This window comes from Budorcas taxicolor, chromosome 5 (genome assembly GCF_023091745.1).
Source record: "Budorcas taxicolor isolate Tak-1 chromosome 5, Takin1.1, whole genome shotgun sequence".
NCBI classification, from domain to species: Eukaryota; Metazoa; Chordata; class Mammalia; order Artiodactyla; family Bovidae; genus Budorcas; species Budorcas taxicolor.
Genome location: NC_068914.1, coordinates 86,502,471 through 86,526,397, shown reverse-complemented (window position 1 = coordinate 86,526,397; position 23,927 = coordinate 86,502,471). Strand labels below are relative to the sequence as shown.

The 23,927-nt window shown below is 37.1% G+C and overlaps 1 protein-coding gene and 1 non-coding gene across 2 annotated transcripts in view; one reads left to right on the top strand and one right to left on the bottom strand.

Annotated features, from left to right (window-relative positions):
- The window catches only part of KIF21A (kinesin family member 21A), a 154,461-nt gene extending 130,793 nt beyond the window's left edge, over positions 1 to 23,668 (bottom strand). The window contains exon 1 of the mRNA XM_052640567.1: positions 23,577 to 23,668. Coding sequence (XP_052496527.1) covers positions 23,577 to 23,668 — 92 coding nt within the window. The remainder of the gene's footprint in view (positions 1 to 23,576) is intronic.
- On the top strand, positions 4,625 to 4,697 carry TRNAW-CCA (transfer RNA tryptophan (anticodon CCA)). Its single transcript has one exon. It is a non-coding gene; the product is annotated as a tRNA-Trp (tRNA).
- Positions 23,669 to 23,927: the final 259 nt, after the last annotated feature.

Here is a 23,927-nt window from a genome sequence, read left to right as displayed (position 1 = left end):
CATGCATTTCAGAAAGCATAGACACAGACCTTTAAAAGAAAAAAAAGACAAAATAAGCACTGAAAAGAAGAATCAAAAATGTGTTCCAGGAATCAAGGGGAATTACTGTTAAAAAGAAATCAGGAGCCAATATTTTATAATAACTTTAAAAGAAGTATAATCTATAAAATTTTTGAATCACTATGTTGTATAGCTGAAGCTAATATAATATTACACAACAACTATATCTCATGAAAAAATAAATAAATAAAAATACTTTTTAAAAACCTAAACTTTTTAAACTATAAAAGTTGGGGCGAGGAGAGAAAATCAGAAAAAGGTCAGAGACTACAGTACAGTAAAAAGGAAAACTAGAATATTTGTAAAGAATATTTGCTACAGTGAGGAAGCTATAATTTTCAGAACAGCCAAAAGATCCAAGAATAATATGGGATAATAAACTTGTTTCTGGGTCAAAACAAATAAGAATAGATGGAAAGTAGAGTGTTTAAAAAAACAAAATTTTCAAATTTTTTGCCAAGTTGCTCTATTTATAAAATTTGAAAAACATTTAGCAATGTGACCCAAATTCTGAACTATAGTTACCTCATTTGTAAAGTAACTTACTTATTGCATTTATTATGAGGATAAAATGAAACAGTGAGTTTTTACAAAGCCATATAGCCAGAGCACAGACGGTAAAGTAACTGCCTGTAATGCATAGCTTCCCTTGTAGCTCAGTTGGTAGAAAATCTGCCTGCAAGGCAGGAGACCCGTATCAGATTCCTGTGTGAGGAAGATCCCCTGGAGAAGGAAATGACAACCCACTCCAGTATTCTTACCTGGAGAATCCCATGTACAGAGGAGCCAGGCAGGTTACAGTCCATGGGGTCACAAGAGTCAGACACTACCTAGTGACTAAACCACTACCACCATAGCCAGAGCACAGGTGGTAAAGTACCTGCCTGCAATGCAGGAGACCTGGGTTCGATCTCTGAGTCAAGAAGATGCCCTGGAGAAGGGAGTGGCTACCTACTCTAGTATTCTTGCCTGGAGAATCCCATAGACAGAGAAGCCTGGCAGGCTACAATCCATGGGTCACTGAGTTGGACACAACTGAGCAACTAACACTTTCACTTTCACACTGAAAAAAATGCTTCAGATGAAAAGTTAGCATTCCAAGGATTAAAAGGATGCTCATAATAAAATTTATCAACAACGGTAAAAGGCAAGTTCCCATAATTCTACAGATACTAAGACAAGTCAAAGAACTTGAGTGTTTGTTGGAGGAACACTTGTCTAAGTGCCAAACACTAAATCAAAATCAGTGCCTAGAATATCAATCAAAACCATGTCTTCACAAGAACTGTATAAAGTGTTTCCTCTAAATTTTTCTCAGTTTTTTTTTCAAGAAAAGTATTTTGATAGACACATTCATTTAATAATGAATATACTTATCAATTATATGTAATACAAAGAGAATTATATAGACACATGAAAATCAATGTATTTGGGTCAGTCACAGTTGATCCAAAACATCTTTCAAACATCTGAGTCAACACACTTTCTTGCCAAACTAGTTATGAATTGCAAATTTGAGCAATAAAAAGAAAATCATTTGTATATTGGTAAGACAAAAACAAAATCAAACAAAACTAGTGGCACACACACACAAAAAAATTGTGAATTGGGACATTCTAAATAATTGACATAAGGAATAATCTGGTTCTAGGAAAAGAAAGGTAATTATGTCTCAGGAAATTTTACTCACTTAGGAAGGAAGGCCAAATACATTTTATTTTATATAACACAAAAGAATCTCTAGTAGACATATACCAGAATATTGGAAATATTTCTGAACTACCAAAACTACTTGGATAGAGCAAGAGGTCAGTCATTTCTTTCTAGAAAGAAAGGCAAAGTTATAATAGTAATTTAAAGGTTTGTTAGGTTTAGAAATGTTTTCTTCAGATATTCTCTAAGGGGTTCTAGATTTTTTTAAAAATAAATGCAATCTTTTTCATATTTAGTGAAAATTTAGTTCTACCCTGGTAACACACATTGTATTACTGAAAAAGTGTGCATATGACTTGAAATCTACAGAACATTCTATGAAGAATTACAAAATAAAATCCCAACCATTATATGATTGTTGTGTTTCTTCATTAAGCACTATTTGGCATCTGCTTGTGAGAACTGGCTTAATATATGTATTCATGACTCAAGAATATGTGTCATCAGAAATTAAAAATCAAGAGCCCAATAGTGAGTTTTTCCTATTTTAAGACAAGAATATACACCAAAATTCTTCAAACACTACCTCTTGACACAAACGCCTGAAGGTCTTTCATTTATCCATCCATTCATTTACCAAACACTTGTTGAACACCTGGATTCTCTTTGTAAATGAGTAAGGTAGGCAATTAGAATAAAAAGATGTATATAATCCATGTCCTTATACTGCCCAGTCTAGAGCTTGTAAGATAAAGCATATGTACTGTCTAAAACTGTGCTAAAATCTAGTCAGTATATTAACTTTTCTAATTATTAGAAAACTCCAACCATGTTTGATGATGTATATGTATGTGTATATGCAGGCATACCTCAGAGATACTGGAGGTTTCATTTCAGACCACCACAATAAAGTCAATAAAGCATATCACACAATTTTTTTGCTTCCTAGTGCATCTAAAAGTTATGTTTACACTATACTACAGTCTATTAAAGTTTGCAATAGCATTTATGATCAAAAAATATAAATATCACAATTAAAAATATTTTGGTGCTAAAAATGCTAACCATCAACTGTTATAGTAGTAACATAAAAGATCACAGACTGATCACAGACCATCATTACAAATATAATAATGGAAAAGTTTGAAATACTGCAAAATTTACCAAAATGTGACACAGGAACACAAAGTGAGCTGTTGGAAAAACAGTGCTGATAGACTTGCTTGATACAAGGTGGCCACAGATCTTCAGTTTATAAAACATACAATATCTGAGATGCAATAAAGCAAAGTGCAATAAAATTATATGCCTGTATACGTAAGTATGTATACATGTGCGTGCACACACACACACATACACTAACATATGCTTTTTAAAAAAATCTCCAATTCTAGATAGCTTATATGGTATGATATGAAAAGAGCCCTGCTCTAGGAGTCAAGACCTACATTCTAGTCAGCTCAACTGTTTCTTAGCTACATGACCTAGGGCAGGTCACAACTTTTACCAACCTGTTTCTCAACACATAAAATGAAAGTAATTATACTTGTTTTACCTACTTCACAGGCTTGTTATGAAGATTAAATAGGGAAAAATATAACAGTGCATATTCAATTGTAGTTTTATTATTTTTTTCAATAGTCATGTATGAATGTGAGAGTTGGACCATAAAGAAGGCCGAGGGCCAAAGAATGATGCTTTTGAACTGTTGTGCTGGAGAAGACTCTTGAGAGTCTCTTGGACTGTAAGGAGATCAAACCAGTAAATTCTAAAAGAAATCCACCCTGAATATTCATTAGGAGGACTGATCCTGAAGCTGAAGATCCAATACTTTGGCCACCTGATGTGAAGAGCCAACTCACTGGAAAAGATCCGATGCTGAAAAAGACTGCAGGAGAAGCGGGCAGCAGCAGTTGAGACTGTTAAATAGCATCACCAACTCAATGGATCTGAGCAAATTCTGGGAGACAGTGGTGGACAGAGAAGCCCGGCATGCTACAGTCCATGAGGTCACAGTCACATATGATTTAGCGACTGAACAAGAACAACAAATTAAATTATAGAATTCTATTCAAATTTAAAATGTATTATAATGCAAGTATGTAAACTTTTTATTTCTACTTCCAAAGCTTTTAAAACTGCTAAATACCACCATGTAAGTTTTTCAAGCAATCTCAGTTTAATAGCAAAGTCTTAATTCCTTTGAAGAATAATGCTGAAGATGTAATGAGATTTGAGTCAATGCTACAGAAAACCCACTTGGCCAAAGTTTCTCAAAGAAGCAGATATATCCTAATCACTTAGGAGCCTGTTAAACATATTGACTTGTAACTTTGATTTCTAGAGGGCTGAGTTTGGGAATCTACAAGTTTATCAAGTACCCAGGAGATTATTTACACACATCAAAATATAAGAGCCACTAATCTATGGCGAAAGATCACCTTATCCTTCTGCCTTTACTAGCCAATAAGATTAAGAAAAAAAGTGTTTTGATTAGAAAATAAAACATCACATAGAAATACAGCTGCATTTTCCAGCTTCTTTAAAAATATTTTATTTAAAAATGTGTTAAATAATATGCTTCAGCAAGAATAATATTAAGAATAAATTAGTTTCACAACTTAAATAGTGCTAAAAATAAAAACTACATCCAAAAGCAATTGGGAAATATACAATAAGTATTTTGGGCCATTAATATAAAGTCTTTTTTTTCTGTTGAAAGAAAACAATTTAGCATAAATGCTACCAATTCCTTGCAATGTCACACTAACCATCATGGTTCATGATATAGATGACAAAGTAAAATTATATAGTCAATAGTTCTGCAAGCATGCTTTCTATAATTTCAATGATAAATGAGAATTCTTACATGTTTCTAAATTGAATTTTCTATAAGTACACACAAAGCACTTCCCTGGTGGCTCAGAGGTTAAAGCGTCTGCCTCCAATGCAGGAGACCCGGGTTCAATCCCTGGGTCAGGAAGATCCCCTGGAGAAGGAAATGGCAACCCACTCCAGTATTGTTGCCTGGAGAATCCCATGGACTGAGGAGCCTGGTGGGCTGCAGTCCATGGAGTCACAAAGAGTCAGACATGACTGAGTGACTTTACTTACTTACTTACTTACACACAAAGAAAGTAATGGAATTGTAAGAGCTCTTCTTGGCAAATTAAATATAAAATTAGTAATACCTACTGCTATTGCAGTAAAAATAGTACCTATTTTATAGAGTTGCTGTGAAGATTACTATGACTATCATTATGATTATCATATCTTAAATTCATCCCTTACCTTCATGCCTTCCTATGCCTACCACATTTTTCTAATTCCCATTATAGCAGTCTCAAAACAGTGGCAAATTCCTAGTCTCTAATTCCTCATTCTCCCTTGAACCTCCTCCATTCAGGCATTTGTCACCATCATGCACTGAAAACTCACTATTCCAAATATTATACATTCTTTATTGAACCAACACAAATTTCAAATGCACCAATGTTAAAGAAATTCTGCTTATGTAAACTAATTTTTCAAAAGCTGTTTCTTTAAGTAAAAAATACATAGTGGATGCTATTCAAATATGTAATCGAGAATTTAAAGCTATTTATGCAATGAAATTATAGTTGTGAATTTACTTTTTAAATTGTCTTAATATTAAATGCTATTCTAAAAGTGAAAAGATTAATTAGAAAAATATATAGAATTTGTTGTCCAAAAAATATACCAAAACAATTATAACATTTTTAAGGATGTCAGTATAAAACATACATTTATATAGTAAAACTATGCAAGATGTTTTGTAAAATTGTATCCATCTAATAAAACTGAAATGCAGAAAAATTTAAATAGTTGAATAAAAGCATTGCTAAAAAGCTTCATAAAGTTCTTAAGATATTCCTTACATTAACTTTTAAGAAACAAAAACCTATACACACTTCTCCTTGCAGCTGCTTTATAAAAGTGTATATAAAGTTCCAAAACAAACTATGAAGAAAGGCCCTATATTACTTCTGCATGTCTCTCACTAACAGACATTTCTCTGTTTGAAACAGAGGGCCTCCTGTTCACTGAAATGGCTAACAACGTGGAGTTGGTCATTCTTAAGTAGGCCATAAGGGGAAAAAAATGTGCAATTAGAAAAATAATAAATTTACTCAAATAATAGACAAAACAGTAACAAGACAGGTACAAACATCATTTTAATTTTGTAATTAATATTTCATTTTGTATACAAAGATATTTTCTTTATTTCATATATAAAGTACATTTCTAAATATTTCTTCCCTGGCCACTCTTCTTGTTCAAGTGACAAAGAAGGCTTAGAATACTAAAAAAAAAACTCCTGAAAGTTTTAACAGAAACCTGAAGGTACAGAACATAGCCTGTTAAAAAAATTATTCCTTTACTCCCTAGCATCATCTTGCCCTCCTAAAAAAAAAAAAAATATTTTCTAATTTCAACAAATCTCCAAGCAATACATTTGGTATATAACATGAAAATAATTCAAGGTCATTACAATATGATTATATTTCCTTTAAGCATGACTGAAATGTATTTTCTTCAGAAGGAAATGTACAAATCAATGTTTCTATCTACCCAACTACACAGGAAGTACAATCCACAGACAAGGAATTCAAAGACTTGGTGAATACATCACAGTACTGAAACCAATAGCTCAGTTGGTAAAGAATCCTCCTGCAATGCAGGAGACCCCAGTTCAATTTCTTGGTTGGGAAGATCCGCTGGAGAAGGGATAGGCTACCCACTCCAGTATTCTTGGGCTTCCCTTAAGACTCAGCTAGTAAAGAATCCACCTGCAATGCAGGAGACCTGGATTTGATCCCTGGATTTGGAAGATCCGCTGGAAAAGGGAAACACTACCCACTCCAGTATTCTGGCCTGGAGAATTCTATGGACTTATATAGTCGCAAAGAGTTGGACAGGCCTGAGCAACTTTCACTTTCACTGAAACCAGAAACGCTAAATATTTATCCTGTTGGCATCAACACACACTTTAATGCCCTATGATCACTTCCCCCTAAAGCCACCCATGTTGCCCAAAGTGTTCACTCTCTCCCTTGAAGGGACAAAGCCTGTGATCTAGGTAATCTATCTAGCATTTACCTTTTGCTTATGTATTCTTTTAGGTATGGATCACTTAACTTTGTAGGTAGACTTTAAGCTTTCAAGGGAAAAGACTGTCTTATCCTTTTCTTGGCTTCATCAGGTTCATTTACCTTTTATTCCTTCTTAAAGATATTGGGTTGCTTATCTCCCTTTTCTCTCCAGTATCCACAATCCTCACTTTAAATCATTATCACAGTCTTCAAATAAGCCCTTAGCACTACCAGCATGCTCATCCATACCCAAGTTAATTCATTCATGTACTATACAAAATAACCATTTCTTCTCCAACATATCCAACCCTACTCTAAGCTGATCCCCTTGTTTTTTATTTCAATGAGAAACACACGCTGTCAGAATATTTCTTAAGTATTTTTCCAATCCCAAAGCTACACATACACTTTGCTGTTAAAATGAATGCACATTCCTTGTTCCTATCATAGGTCAATTTCTCCACATACACGCTGCATTCCATCATTTCTCAGCTACTTGAAAACTTTATTCCTGGAAATATCCCTTCAACTCCTGCATTCCTCCCTCCCTACTAGATCACTTTCAGCATACAAACATTTTATAACTGCATTCCTATCTTTATGCTTCAGATTAAATGGGAGTAAAAATAGTACCTATTTTATAGAGTTGCTGTGAAGATTACTGTGATTATCATTATGATTATCATATCTTAAATTCATCCCTTACCTTCATGCCTTCCTATGCCTACCACATTTTTCTAATTCCCATTATAGCAATCTCAAAACAGTGGCAAATTCCTAGTCTCTAATTCCTCATTCTCCCTTGAATCTCCTCCATTCAGGCATTTGTCACCATCATGCACTGAAAACTCACTTGACAAATACACTAATGACTACCATGTAACCAAATCCAATACTCCACCCTCATTTCTCACAGAAATAATAGCCAATACATAATGGAAAAAATGGAAACAATGACAGACTTTATTTGGGAGGGAGGGTGACTCCAAAATCACTGTGGTGACTATAGCCATGAATTTGCTCTTTAGAAGAAAAGTTATGACAAACCTAGACAGCATGTTAAAAAACAGATATCACCTTGTGACAAAGGTCTGTATAGTCAAAGCTATGCTGTTTCCAATAGTTATGTACCAATGTGAGAGCTGAACCATAAGGAAGGCTGAGTGATGAAGAATTGATGCTCTCAAACTGTGGTGCTGGAGAAGACTCTTAGGAGTCTCTTGGACAGCAAGGAGATTAAACCAGTCAATCCTAAAGGAAATCCACACTGAATATTCATTGGAAGGACTGATCCTGAAGCTAAAGATCCAATACCCTGGCCACCTGAAGTGAAGAGCCAACTCACTGGAAAAGACCCTGATGCTGGGAAAGACTGAGAAAAATGAGAACGGGATGAGGTGAGGATGAGATGGATGGATGGCATCACTGACTCAATGGACACAAGTTTGAGTAAATTCTGGGAGATGGTAAAGGACAGGGAAGCTTGGCATGGTGCAGTCCATGGGGTTGCAAAGAGTCGGAAATGACTTAGCAACTGAACAACAACAAGTTGAACACTTACTGTCCTGCAGACATGCTCATTTAACCCTCAGAATAACTCTGTGGGACAGATACTGTAATTATGTCATTTTAATGAAGAAACCAAAGCACCATGAAGTTGAGTAACTAACTCAATGTCACGGTTTACTCAATCTCTCAGCAAGTTTAGACAAAATCCCACAATTTGTCTCTACTATTTATTTTAATAAATATTCCCTACTCAGGTCCTTCACAAGCAATAAGCCAGTGTCCTTGTGTCCCTACACTATACTATTCACAATGATTCTCAATCTTTCTTAATTCTATGCCCATTTCAAAGAAAAATCTTCTACTAGTCTTTTATACATGATGCCTAGCATGAAATCGATAATGTCAAGAAATGAATAGAAGTAGGAAAATGTAGCCAATAATCAAGAGAAAAAGTGGATAATGGAAACAAATCAACACATGATCAAGATGTTGGAGATAGCTAGGAATATCTTAAAATAACTATTTTATATATATATATATATATATATATATATATATATATATATATATATATATGAGGAAAGAAAAGATCTACCAAAGATTAAAAGAGAGAATTTCAAGGGAGAATTCAAATTTTTAAAAATAGATGAATAATCGGTAACTAAAAAAATACAATATCTGAAATAAAAAACCAATTAAACAGGTTTAATAGCAGAGGATGAGATGGTTGGATGGCTTCACTGACTCAATGGACATGAGTTTGGGTAAACTCGGAGTTGGTGATGGACAGGGAGGCCTGGTATGATGCAGTTCATCGGGTCACAAAGAGTCAGACATGACTGATTGACTGAACTGAACTGAGACAAAGAAAACATGTTTGGCTAGCTCAAAAACATATCAATAGAAAATATACAATCTGAAGCACAGAAAGAAAAAAGAGTGAGAAGAAAACAAAGCATCAAGAAGATATGGAACCCACTCAATATATCACATAAATGTAACTGGAGTCCCAGGAGGAGAAGAACAAGAAAATGAGACCATAGAAATACTAGAGAAGACAATGGCCAAAACATTTCCAAAACTATTAAAAGACATAAGCTCAGAGATTTAAGGAAGTCAATGAACCATAAGCAAATAAAGGACAATTTATGGCAAGAAATAGCACTAAAGATACGTAAGAATATTTCATAATAATTACAGGAGTGTGATAGAACAATGCCCACCCCAAAATGTCCATGCCCTAATTTCTGGAATTTGTGAAAGTGTTACCTTATGTGGCAAAAAAGGACTTTGCAAATGTGAATAAATTAAGGATCTTGAGATGAAAGATTTCCCTGCATTACCAGGAATCAGACATCATGTAGACATAATTAATCACAAGAGTCTTAAGACAAAAGGCAATGTAAAGATAACAGAAACTAAAGATGCTATTCTGCTGGCTTTGGAGATGGAGAAAGGGCAATGAGCCAAGGAATATAAGGATTACAACAGCAGAAGCTAGGAAAAGCAAGGAAAGGAATTCCCCTCTAGTGCCTCTGGAGCACCTTGGTTTCTACCCAGTGAAACTTATTTTGGACTTCTGATCCCAAGAACAGGAAGATCATAAATTTGCATTGTTTTAAGCTACTAAGTTTGTGGCAACTTGTTACAGCAGTAGTAGAAAACTAGTAAAAGGCTCTAAAAAACAATAAAATAAGCCTGAATGCCTCCACCCAATAATATGACTTTAAATATAAAAAGCAAAAATTGACAGAACAAGCAAAATCAATAAATTCATTATCACAGTTGAAGAATCTTAGTTCACATTTCTTAGTAACTAGTAAAACAAGCACATTTTTTAAAAACAGTAAAGATGGACATCTAAGTTGTTTCCATGTCCTGGCTATTATAAACAGTGCTGCGATGAAAATTGGGGTACATGTGTCTCTTTCAATTCTGGTTTCCTCGGTGTGTATGCCCAGCAGTGGGATTTCTGGGTCATAAGGCCATGGAAACAACCTAGATGTCCATCAGCAGATGAATGGATAAGAAAGCTGTGGTACATATACACAATGGAGTATTACTCAGCCATTAAAAAGAATACATTTGAATCAGTTCAAATGAGATGGATGAAACTGGAGCTGATCATACAGAGTGAAGTAAGCCAGAAAGAAAAACACCAGTACAGTATACTAACACATATATATGGAATTTAGAAAGATGGCAATGATGACCCTGTATGCAAGACAGCAAAAGAGACACAGATGTGTAGAGTGGACTCTTGGACTCAGAGGGAGAGGGAGACGGTGGGATGATTTGGGAGAATGGCATTGAAACATGTACACTATCATGTAAGAAACGAATCGCCAGTCTATGTCCGATGCAGGATACAGCATGCTTGGGGCTGGTGCATGGGGATGACCCAGAGAGATGACCCAGAGAGGGAGGTGGGAGGGGGGTTCATGTTTGGGAACGCATGTACACCCGTGGTGGATTCATGTCAATGTATGGAAAAACCAATACAGTATTGTAAAGTAAAATAAAGTAAAAATTAAAATTTAAAAAATAAATAAATTAAAAAAATTAAAACAGTAAAGAATTAGAGATTTCCCTGGTGGCTCATATGCTAAAGAATCTGCCTGCAATGCAGGAGGCCTTGGTTCGATCCCTGGGTCAGGAAGATCCCCTGGAGAAGGAAATGGCAACCCACTGCAGTATTCTTGCCTGGAGAATTCCATGGACAGAGGAGCTTGGCAGGCTACAGTCCAGGGGTTTGCAAAGAGTTGGACACGACTGAGTGACTATCACTCACTCACTCAAAGAATTAGAAGATTTAAGCAATGCTATTAGTTATCTTGACTTATTTGATATTTATAAAATACTAAAGGTGAATATTATAGAATACACACTTATTATACATGCATGTAACCAAAACAGGCCATCTGCTGGGTCAAAAAGCAAGTCTCTACAAATTTCAGAGAACTGAAATCACACGAATTATATATTCTCTGACCACAGTGGAACTAAACTAGAAATAAACAACACAAGACTCTAAAACTCCTAAATATGGAAAATTAAACTACACAGCTCCCTCTCCCCTTCCCCCTTGCACCAAGCTCTTGTATATCAGAAGCTTGAAAGGACAAAGAAAGAGGGGGACAATGATTCTCCTTGCTCAAATGTCACTGCCCTCATTCAGACTCATCTTTGTCCTTAACACTGCTCTGTTCTATATAAAGCCTTCCCTTTTGCCTTTTCACCAATTCCTGTCTGCCTTCATGGCAGCTTTTAACCTTGTCTTTACCATGAAGCAGTTCCTAATGATCTCAACTTTCCCTCACTTTTAAACTAAATATTGTCCATGTCTCCTTTAGCCTTCAGTTTCCTCTTATCTTGAAGTACTTTAAAAATATTTCACATGTATAAACACTAATTTTTCAATAACAATGTCAGTTATTTAATGATATAATCTATGAGTCAAGATATACAAGAGCAAGAAGACAGAGATAAATACAAATGTGTTCAAAGCAGTGCTTTAAGAAAGAATAATCTGATGGCAATGAAACAGATTAGAGAGGGGCGTAATATAAGGCAGAGAGCATAATAGGAAGAGCATGTGATTGAACTAAGGAAACCTGGCTCTAGTCCCTGTTCTTTTATTATTCTGACACTTTCAGAATCTTTGTTTTGTCATCTTTAGAAAAAAAAAAAAAAAGCTGATTAGAAGGTGCCTAATCAGCTTCCCGGGTGGCACTAGTGGTAAAGAACCTGACTGTCAAGTGCAGGAGATGGAAGAGACACTGGTTCAATCCCTGGGTTGGGAAGATCCCCTGGAGGACGTCATAGTAACACACTTCAGTATTCGTTGCCAGGAAAATCCCATGGACAGAGGAATCTGTCAAGCTCCAGTCCACAGGGTCGCAAAGAGTTGAACATGACTAAAGCGGCTTAGTACACATACAGCAATGAGGATTTACTCTCAATCTGCAAAGAGTCATACAAATGTTAGTTACTACAATCACTAGAGAAAAAAACCATAGCAAAAGGTCAGTCATTAAGCAGTAAAGACCAGAACTAGAGCAATCACAATGTGAATTACTAAGGACTGGCAAGGAGAAAAGTATAAGAGACACCAATGAGAAAGAAGCAGCAAGATTTGGCAACAACCAGAGGTAGGTGAAAAGAAGAGAAAATTTAAAAACGTAAGTACCAGAAGACATGATGACAACAGGCAGAGTAATGAAAAACTATTACAGTATTAAGTTGTGGAAAAATATTAAACATGAATATAACATCTAATAATACTAAAACCATATGTGTGTGTTTAGTTGCCCAGTCGTGTTCGACTCTCTGTGACCCTCATGGACTGTAGCCCACCAGGTCCCTCTGTCCATAGGATTTACCAGGCAACTCTACCGGAGTAGGTTGCCATTTCCTCCTCCAGGTCTCCTGCATCTCCAGCATTGGCAGCCTGGTTCTTTACCACTAGCGCCACCTGGGAAGACCAAAATCATGTTAGGATGGCATAAAATTCTCAAGTGGATACAATTTTGTTCAGTCATGATTATACTTTGTAATATGATACTAGCACCTGTAGCATTTCAAATCTTATTAATTTTGACCTATTTTTATGATATTACAAAACAACAAACAGTGAATGTTTGTTGAAGCAATCAATGAATCAGCTGGCTTTTTAAAATTTTTATTGAAGTATAAAATGTTGTGTTAGATTCGAATGTACAGCAGAGTGAATCAGCTATTCAGTTCAGTTCAGTTGCTCAGTTGTGTCCGACTCTGCAACCCCATGAATCACAGCACGCCAGGCCTCCCTGTCCATCACCGACTCCCGGAATTTACTCAAACTCATGTCCATTGAGTCGGTGATGCCATCCAGCCATCTCATCCTCTGTCGTCCCCTTCTCCTCCTGCCCCCAATCCCTCCCAGCATCAGAGTCTTTTCCAATGAGTCAACTATTGGCATGAGGTGGCCAAAGTATTGGAGTTTCAGCTTCAGCATCATTCTTTCCAAAGAACACCCAGGACTGATCTCCTTCAGAATGGACTGGTTGGATCTCCTTGCAATCCAAGGGACTCTCAAGAGTCTTCTCCAACACCACAGCTCAAAAGCACCAATTCTTCGGTGCTCAGCTTTCTTCACAGTCCAACTCTCACATCCATACATGACCATTGGAAAAACCAGAGTCTTGACTAGATGGACCTTTGTTGGCAATGTCTTTGCTTTTGAATATGCTATCTAGGTTGGTCATAACTTTCCTTCCAAGGAGTATCTGCAGTGATTTGGGAGCCCCAAAAAATAAAGTCTGACACTGTTTCCACTGTTTCCCATCTATGTATACATATATCCCCTTGTTTTTGTATTTCCTTCCCATTTAGGTCACCACAGAGCACTCAGTAGAGTTCCCTAAGCCATACAGTAGATTCTCATTAGTTATCTATTTTATTCATAGTATCAATAGTGTATTTATCTTAATCCCAAGCTCACAATTCATCTCATAACCCCCTTTCCTCTTGATATCCATGTTTGTTCTTTATGTCTGTCTCTATTTCTGATTTGTAAATAAGACTGTATAAACCAGTTTGTTCAAATCCACATATATGAGTTAATGTATGCTATTTGTTTTTCTCTTTCTGTCTTACTTCACTCTGTATGACAGATTCTAGGTCCATCCACACCTCCACAAATGACCCAATTTTGTTTCTTTTTATAACTGAGTACTATCCTATTATATATCATATCTTCTTTATCCATTCCTCTGCTGATGGACTTGCTGTTTCCATATCCTGGTTTGGACAGATGAGTCCACATATGGTTTTTCCATATTATGGCTATTATAAATAGTGGTGCAATGAACACGGGTGCATGTGTCTTTCTGAATTATGGTTTTCTCTGGGAATATGCCCAGTACAAGGATGGCTGAGTCAAATAGCAGCTCTATTTTTCATCTTTTTTTAATACTTTTCATCCTTTTTCAATTTTTTTCATATAAAAATAACAATATATTTTTCATCATTTAAGCAACCTCCATACTGTTCTCCATAGTGGCTGTACCACCAACCACATAACAGGGTTCCCTTTTCTCCACACCCTATCTAGGATTTGTTGTTTATAGATTTTGATGATGGCCATTCTGACAGGTGTGAGGTGATACCTCACTGTAGTTTTGATTTACACTTCTCTAATGACTGAAGAGACTTAGTATGCATGCATGCATGCAATGACTAGTGATGCTGAGTATCTTTGCATGTGATTTTTGGCCATCTGTATGTCTCCTTTGGAGAAATGTCTATTTAGGTCTTCCGTCCATTTTATGATTGGATTAACTTTTATATATAGAGAGAGAACTGCTTGAGCTCTTTGTGTATTTTGGAGATTAATCCTTTGTCAGTTGCTTTGTTTGCAAATATCATCTCCCTTTCTGAGGTTTGTCTTTTTGTCTTGTTTATGATTTCTTTTGCTGTGCAAAAGCTTTTAAGTTTAACTGGGTCCTATTTTTTTTCCCCCGGTGGGGTGGGGGGCATTATTCTCATTACTCTAGGATCAAAAAAGATCTTCTGCAATTTGTGTCAAAGACTGTTCTGCCTATGTTTTCCTCTAAGAGTTTTACAGTGTTCACCTTTACATTTAGGTTGCTAATCCATTTTGACTTTATTTTCATGTAGATGTTAGTGAGTATTTAAATTTCATTCTTTTACATAAAGCTGTCCAGTTTCCCAGCACCACCAATTGAAGAGGATATCCTTACTCAGTTGTATATTTTAGACTCCTTTGTCATAGATTAGGTGACCATAGGTGCGTAGGTTTATCTCTGGACTTTCTATATTGTACCACTGATCTATATTTCTGTTTTCGTGACAGTACCATATTGGATTGATTACGGTAGCCCTGTAGTATACTCTGAATTCAGAGAGCCTGATTCTTCCAGCTCCGTTTTTTTCCCCTCAAGATTGCTCTTGATATTCAAGGTCTTTTGTGTTTCCATACTAATTTTTTTGTTGTAGTTCTGTGAAAAATACCATTGATCATTTCATAGGGATTACCTTGAATCTGTACCTTGCTTTGGGTGGTATTGTCATTTACATAATATCGATTCTTCTACTTCAAGAACGTGGTAGATCTATCTCTTTGTGTTGTCTTTCATTGCTTTCAGCATAATTTTATCATTTTCTGTGTACTGGTCTTTCATCTCCTTAAGTAGATTTATTCTTAGGTATGTAATTTTTATTGTTGCCATGGTAAAAGAGATTCCTTAATTTCACTTTCACTAATTGATGTTTCATTGTTAGTATAATGAATGCAAGAGATTTCTGTGTTTTGATTTTGTATCCTGTGACTTTACTCAGAGAAGGCAATGGCACCCCACTCCAATACTCTTGCCTGGAAAATCCCATGGGCGGAGGAGCCTGGTAGGCTGCAGTCCATGGGGTCGCAAAGAGTCGGACACGACTGAGTGACTTCACTTTCACTTTTCACTTTCATGCACTGGAGAAGGAAATGGCAACCCATTCCAGTGTTCTTGCCTGGAGAATCCCAGGGACGGGGGAGCCTGGTGGGCTGCCATCTATGGGGTCGCACAGAGTCGGACACGACTGAAGTGACTTAGCAGCAGTGACTTTACTAAACTCCTTGATTAGCTTTAGTAGTTTTCTTGGTGGCATCTTTAGGATTTTCTATGTGTAGTTTCATGGCACTCTGCAAACAGTGACAGTTTTACTTCTTTACCAGTCTGTATTGTTTTATTTCTTTATCTTTGATTGTCATGGCTAGGACTTCCAAAACTATGTCGAATAATAGTGGTGAGAGTAATCACCTTTGTCTTGTTCTTGATTTTACAGGAACTACTTCCAGTTTTTCACCACTGAGATTAGTGTTTGCTATAGCTTTGTCATATATGGCCTTTATTATTTTGAGATAGGTTCCCTCAGTGCCTACCTTCTGTAGAGTTCTTATCATAAATGGGTGTTGAATTTTGTCCAAAGTTTTTCCTGCTTCTATGGAGATGATCATATGGTTTTCATTCTTCAATCTGTTGATATGGTATAAGCCTGGTGTGCTGCAGTCCACAGGATCACAAACAGTTGGACATAACTGAACAACAGCAACAATCACACTGACTGGTTGGCAGATACTGATCCTTGCATCCCTGGGATAAATCCTATTTGATCATAGTGTATATTCCTTTTAATGTGTTGTTAGATTCTGTTTAGGAGTATTTTGTTGAGAATTTTAACATCTATGTTCATTAGTGATACTGGCCTGAAATTTTCTTTTTTTGTGTTTTCATTGTCTGTTTTGGTATCAGGGTGATGGTGGCCTTCTAGAATGAGTGGGAGTGTTCTTTTCTCTGAAGTTTTTTGGAAGAGCTTCAAAAGGGTAAGTGTTAACTCTTCTCTAAATGTTGGATAGAATTCACCTGTGAAGGCATCTGGTTCTTAACCTTTGTTCATTGGAAGACTTTTGATCACGGTGCTTGTAACTTGTCTGTTCATATTTTCTATTTCTGATTCAGTCTTGGGATGATGTACTTTCCTATGAATTAGATCATTCATCGTAGGTTGTCCATTTTATTGGCATATAGTTACTGATAGTAGCCTTTTATGATCCTTTGTATGTCTATGGTGTTAGTTGTAACTTCTGTTTGATTTCTAATTTGAGTAACTTGAGTCCTCTCTGTTTTTTTCTTAGTGAGTCTGGCTGAAGGCTTATCAACTGTGTTTATCTTCTCAAAAAAACAGCTTTTAGTTGCACTGGTGCTCACAATCATTTTCTTCATCTCTATTTCATTTATTTCTGTTATGATCATTATAATTATTTTTCATCTGCCAACTTTGGGTTTTGTTTGTTCTTCTTTCTCTAGTTACTTTAGGAGTAAGGTTAGGTTGTCTATAGGTGATTTTTCTTGTTTCTTGAGGTAAGATGGTATTGCTATAAATGTCACATTTAGAACTGCTTTTGCTGCCTTTTGTAGGTTTTGGAGTGTCATGTTTTCACTCTCCTTTGTTTCTAGGTATTTTATTTCCTCTTTGATTTCTTCAGTTATTTCTTATTTAGCAGCATATTGTTTAGCCTCCATGTATTTTTTCCCTAGTAATTGATTCTAATCTCATAGTACTGTGGTCAAAAGAGATGCTTGAAATGATTTCAGTTTTCCTAAATTTACTGAGGCTTTGTGACCCAAGATGTGATCTATACTAGAGAAGGTTCCACATGTACTTCAGAAGAAAGTATGTTCTGTACCAATTAGGTCTACCTATTCTAATGTGCATAATTTAAAGCTTCTTCTTATTTTCTCTCTGGATATTGGTGTAAGTGGAGTGTTAAAGTAGCCCACTATTATTGTGTTACTGTCAATTCCCTTTCTGTGGCTGATAGCATTCGCCTTATATATTGAGGTGTTCCTATGTAGCGTGCATAAATATTTACCACTGCTATATATTCTTCTTGGATTGCTCCCTTAATGATTATGTAGTGGCCTACCTTATCCCCTTCTACCAATCTTTACTTTAAAGACTATTCTGACTGATATCAGTACTGCTACTCCATCATTCTTTTCATTTCCATTTGCATGGAATATCTTTTGTCAACCATTCGCTTTCAGTCTGTAGGTGTCCCTGGGTCTGAACTGGGTCTCTCATAGACAATATTGGGGTCTTGTTTTTGTATCCATTCAGCCAGTCCAGGATTTTAGTTAAAATATTTAATCAATTTATATTTAAAGTAATTATTGAAATGTATGTTCCTATTTTGTTGCTGTTGTTTAGTTGCTAAGTTATGTCCAACTCTTTGCAATCCCATAGACTGCAGCATGCCATGCTCTTTTCGTGCTCCACTGTCTCACAAAGTTTGCTCAATTCATATACATTGAGTTGGTAATACTATCTAACCATCTTATTCTCTGCCTTCCACTTTTCCTTTTTGCATCCATCTTTTCCAACATCAGAGTCATTTTCAATGAATAGGCTCTTCACGTCAGGTAGCCAAAGTATTAGAATTTCAGCTTCAGCAATATTCCTTCAAATTAATATTCAGGACTGATTTCCTTTAGGATTGACTACGTTGATCTCCTTACAGCCAAGGGGATTCAAAAGAGTCTTCCTAAACACCACAACTCAAAAGCATCAGTTATTAGGAACTTAGCCTTTCTTAGAAAGGATCACTACGAACAAAGCTAGTGGAGGTGATGGCATTCCAGTTGAGTTATTTCAAATCCTGAAAGATGATGCTGTGAAAGTGTTGCACTCAGTATGCCAGCAAAGTTGGAAAACTCAGCAGTGGCCACAGGACTGGAAAGGTCAGTTTTCATTCCAATCCCAAAGAAAGGCAATGCCAAATAATGCTCAAACTACCGCACAAATGCACTCATCTCACACGGTAGTAAAGTAATGCTCAAAATTCTCCAAGCCAGGCTTTAGCAATATGTGAACCGTGAACTTCCAGATGTTCAAGCTGGTTTTAGAAAAGGCAGAGGAATGAGAGACCAAATTGCCAACACCTGCTGGATCATTGAAAAGGTTGCTTTTTCAATGGAGAGTTGCTTTTTCAATGGAGAGTTGCTCCAAAAGAACATCTATTTTTGCTTTATTGACTATGCCAAAGCCTTTGACTGTGTGGATCACAATGAACTGTGGAAAATTTTGAAAGAGATGGGAATACCAGACCACCAGACCTGCCTCCTGAGAAACCTATATGCAAGTCAGGAAGCAACAGTTAGAAATGGACATGGAACAACAGACTGGTTCCAAGTAGGAAAAGGAGTACGTCAAGGCTGTATATTGTCACCCTGCTTATTTAGCTCATAGGCAGTGTACATCATGAGAAACGTGGGGCTAGAAGAAGCATAAGCTGGACTCAAGATTGCCGGGAGAAATATCAATAACCTCAGATATGCAGATGACACCACCCTTATGGCCGAAAGTGAAGAGGAACTCAAAAGCCTCTTGATGAAGTGAAAGAGGAGAGTGAAAAAGTTGGCTTAAAGCTCAACATTCAGAAAACGAAGATCATGGCATCCAGTTCATTCACTTCATGGGAAATAGATGGGGAAACAGTGGAAAAAGTGGCTGACTTTATTTTTTGGGCTCCAAAATCACTGCAGATGGTGACTGCAGCCATGAAATTAAAAGACGCTTACTCCTTGGAAGAAAAGTTATGACCAACATAGATAGCATATTCAAAAGCAGAGACATTACTTTGCCAACAAAGGTCCGTCTAGTCAAGGCTATGGTTTTTCCAGTGGTCATGTATGGATGTGAAAGTTGGACTGTGAAGAAAGCTGAGTGCCAAAGAATTGATGCTTTTGAGCTGTGGTGTTGGAGAAGACTCTTGAGAGTCCCTTGGATTGCAAGGACATCCAACCAGTCCATTCTGAAGGAGATCAGCCCTGGGATTTCTTTGGAAGGAATGATGCTAAAGCTGAAACTCCAGTACTTTGGCCACCTCATGCCAATAGTTGACTCATTGGAAAAGACTCTGATGCTGGGAGGGATTGGGGGCAGGAGGAGAAGGGGACAACAGAGGATGAGATGGCTGGATGGCATCACCGACTTGATGGACGTGAGTCTGAGTGAACTCCGGGAGTTGGTGATGGACAGGGAGGCCTGGGGTGCTGCAATTCACGGGGTTGGAAAAAGTCGGACATGCCTGAGCAACTGAACTGAACTGAACTGAGCCTTCCTTATGGTCCAACTGTCATATCCACACATGAGAACTGGAAAAACCATAGCTTTAATCATATGAACCTTTGTCAACAAAGTGATGTCTCTGCTTACTAATACACTATCTAGGTTTGTCATAGCTTTCCTTCCAAGGAGCAAGTGTCTTTTATTTTCATGGCTGCAGTCACCATTCAGTAATTTTGAAGCCCAAGAAAATAAAATCTGTCACTGCTTCCATCTTTTCCCCTTCTGTTTGAATGCTGAGTATTAAGCCAGCTTTTTCACTCTCCTCTTTCACCCTCATCAAGAGGCTCTTTAGTTCCTCTTTACATTCTGCCATTAGAGTTGTATCATCTGCATATCTGAAGTTGATGGTATTTCTCACAGCAATCTTGATTCCAGCTTGTGAGACATCCAGCCCAGCATTTCACATGATATACTACGCTTAGAAGTTAAATAAGAACAGTGAACATATACACCCTTGTCTTACTTCTGTCCCAATTTTGAATCAGTCAGCTGTTCCACATCTGATTCTGAATGTTGCTTCTTAACTCACATACAGGTTTCTCAGGAGACAGTCAAGGTGGTCTTGTATTCCCATCTCTATGGATTTTATGCAATTTGTTGTGATCAACAAAGTCGAAGACTTTAGTCATGAAGCAGATGTTTTTTCTGGAATTCTCTTGCTTTATCTATGATTGAACAAATTCTGGCAATTTGATCTCTGGTTCCTCTGCCTCTTTGAAACCCAGCTTATGCATCTAGAAGTTCTTGGTTCATGTACTGCTGAAACTAGCTTGAAGGATTTTGAGCATAACCTTGCTAGCATGTGAAATCAGCACCACTGTATGGCAATTTGAACATTTCTTAGCATTGCTGTTGTTTGGGTTTGGAATGAAAACTGACCTTTTCCAGTCCTGTGACCACTGAGGAGTTTTTCCATTTGCTGAAATACTGAATGCTGCACTTTAACACCATAAACTCTTAGGATTTTAAATAGCTCAGCTGGAATTCATCACCTGTACTAGCTTTGTAGTAATGCTTCCTAAGTTCCACTTGACTCCACATTCCAAGATGTCTGGATCTAGGTGAGTGACCATATCACTGTGGTTATCTCGGTTATTAGGACCTTTTTTGTATATTCTTCTGTGTATTCCTGACATCTGCTTCTATTAAGTCCTTACCATTTCTGTCCTTCATCGTGCCCAACCTTACATGAAATTTTGCCTTGATATCTCCAATTTTCTTGACAAGCTCTCTAGATTTTCCCATTCTATTGTTTTCCTCTACTTCAATCCACTGTTCATTTAAGAAGGCCTTCTTATCTCTCTTTACTACTCTCTGGAACTCTGCATTCAGTCGAGTATGTTTCCATTTGTTTCTTGCCTTTTATTGGTCTTCTTTTCTCAGCTATTTGTAAAGCCGCTCAGACAACCACTTTGCCTCTTTGCATTTGTTTTTCTTTGGGATGGTTTTGGTCACTGCCTTGTGCACAATTTTACAATCTTCCTTCCATAGTTCTTCAGGCATTCTGCCTGCCAGATCTAATCCCTTGAATCTATTCTTCACCTCCACTCCATAATCATAAAATATTTGATTTAGGTCATACCTGAATGGTCTAGTGGTTTTTCCCTACTTCATTATAAGCCTGAATTTTACAATAAGGAGCTCATGATCTGAGCCACAGTCACCTCCCTATCTTGTTTTTGCTTACTATAGAGAGCTTCTCCATCTTGGCTACAAAAAATATAATCAATCTGACTTTGGTATTGATCATCTGGTGATGTCAATGTATAGTCATCTTATGTGTTGTTGGAAGAGGGTGTTTTCTATGATCAGCATGTTCTCTTGAGAAAAGTCTGTTAGCTTTTTCGCTGCTTCATTTTGCACTCCAAGGCCAAACTTGTCTGTTATTCCAGGTATATCTTGTCTTCTTACTTTTGCATTCCAATCCTCTATAATGCAAAGGACATCTTTATTTCATGTTAGTTCTAGAATGTCTTGTTGTCTTCATCAGGCCAGTCAACTTCACCTTCTATGGCATCAGTGGTTGGGGCACAGACTTGGATTACTGTGATGTTGAATGGTCTGCCTTGGAAACAAAACAAAATCATTCTATTGTTCTTGAATTTGCACCCCCATACTGCATTTCAGACTCTTTATTGACTATAAGGACTATTCCATTTCCTCGAAGAGATTCTTGCCCATGGTAGCAGGTGTAATGTTAATCTGAATTAAATTAGATGAACATTAATTCCAGTCCACTTAGGTTTGCTGATTCCTAAGTTGTCAGCGTTCAATCTTGTCACCCTCTGCTTGACCTCGTCCAATTTACCTTGATTCAGGGAACAACATTACAGATTCCTATGCAATACTGTTCTAACAGCACTGGACTTTACTTTCAAGGCCAGACACATCCACAACTGAGTGTCATCTCCACTTTGGCCTAGCTGCTTCATTATTTCTGGACTTACTTGTAATTGCCCTCCATTATTCCCCAATAACATATTGAACCCCTTCTAACTGGGGCCTCACCCCCCAGTTTCTTATCTTTTTGCCTTTTCATACTGTTCATGGGGGTCTCCAGGCAAGAATACTGGAGTGGTTTGCCATTTCCTCCTCCAGTGGACCATGTTTTGTCAGAATTCTTCTCTATGACCCATCCATCTTGGGTGGCCCTGCAGAGAATGGCTTATAGCTTCACTGAATTATGTAAGCCCCTTCTATTAATTGTTTATGATTTGGTTTTGTAGGTCATTTTTTTTCTCCTGTGTTTCTTGCTTAGATAAGTTCTTTTAGCATTTCTTGCAAAGTTGGTCTGATGCTGCTGAATTCTTTAAGCTTTTTTATGTCTGTAAAACTTTTAACTTTTCTGTCAAATCTAAATGCTGGTAAAGTAATCTTAGTTGTAGGTTTTACCCTTTCATCATTTTAAATATATCCTGCCACTCCCTTCCAGCCTGCAGAGTTTCTGCTGAAAGATAGCTGATAACCCTACAGGGATTCCCCTCTATCTGTTGCTTTTTGCTTGATGCTTTTAATATTTTTTCTTTGTATTTAATCTTGATAGTTTGATTAATATGTGTCTCAGCATGTTTCTCCTTGGCTTTATCCTAAATGGGGCTCTCTGCACTTCTTGGATTTGACTATTTTTTCCCCCATGTTAAGGAAGTTTTCAACTACAATCTCTTCAAATATTTTTTCAGACCCTTCTCTGTCTCTTCTTCTGGGACTCCTATAATCAATGTTTAATGTTGTCCCAGAGATTTTTAAGGATGTCTTGAATTCTTTTAATTTTTTATTCTGTTCTGAGCAGTTTTTCTGCACAAATTCTAGCATCTGGCTCACTTATCCATTCTTCTGCCTGTTATTCTGCAATTTGTTCTTTCTAGTGTATTTTTAATTTCAGTTATTGTATTGTTCATCACGGTTTGTTCTTTAGTTCTTCTAGGTCATTGCCAAACATTTCTTGTATTTCCTCCATTCTATTTCCAAGTTTTTGAATTATCTTTACTATTATTACTCTGAGTTCTTTTTCAGGTATATTACCTATTTCCTCTTCATTTATTTGGCCTTGAAACTTTTTACCTTGCTTGTTCATCTGCAACATATTTCTTTGTCTTCCTGTTTTGTCTGACTTTCAGTGCTTGAGGTCTTCCTTCCACAGGTTGCAGGGTCATAGTTCCACTTGCTTCTGGTGTCTTCCCCAGGTGGGTGAGGTTGGTCCAATGACTTGTATAAGCATCCTCAAGGGAGGGATTGGTGCCTGCATCCTGGTGGGTTCAGCTATGTCTTTTCCTTTTGATGGAGAGGCAGTGTCAGTTGGTGTGTTTTGGGCTTTCTGTGACCTTAGAACAGCATGGCTTTGTGTTCCTATCTTCCTTGGTATTTGGTGTGGGATGTTCAGCACTGGAGCCTACAGCCAGTTGGGTGGAGCCA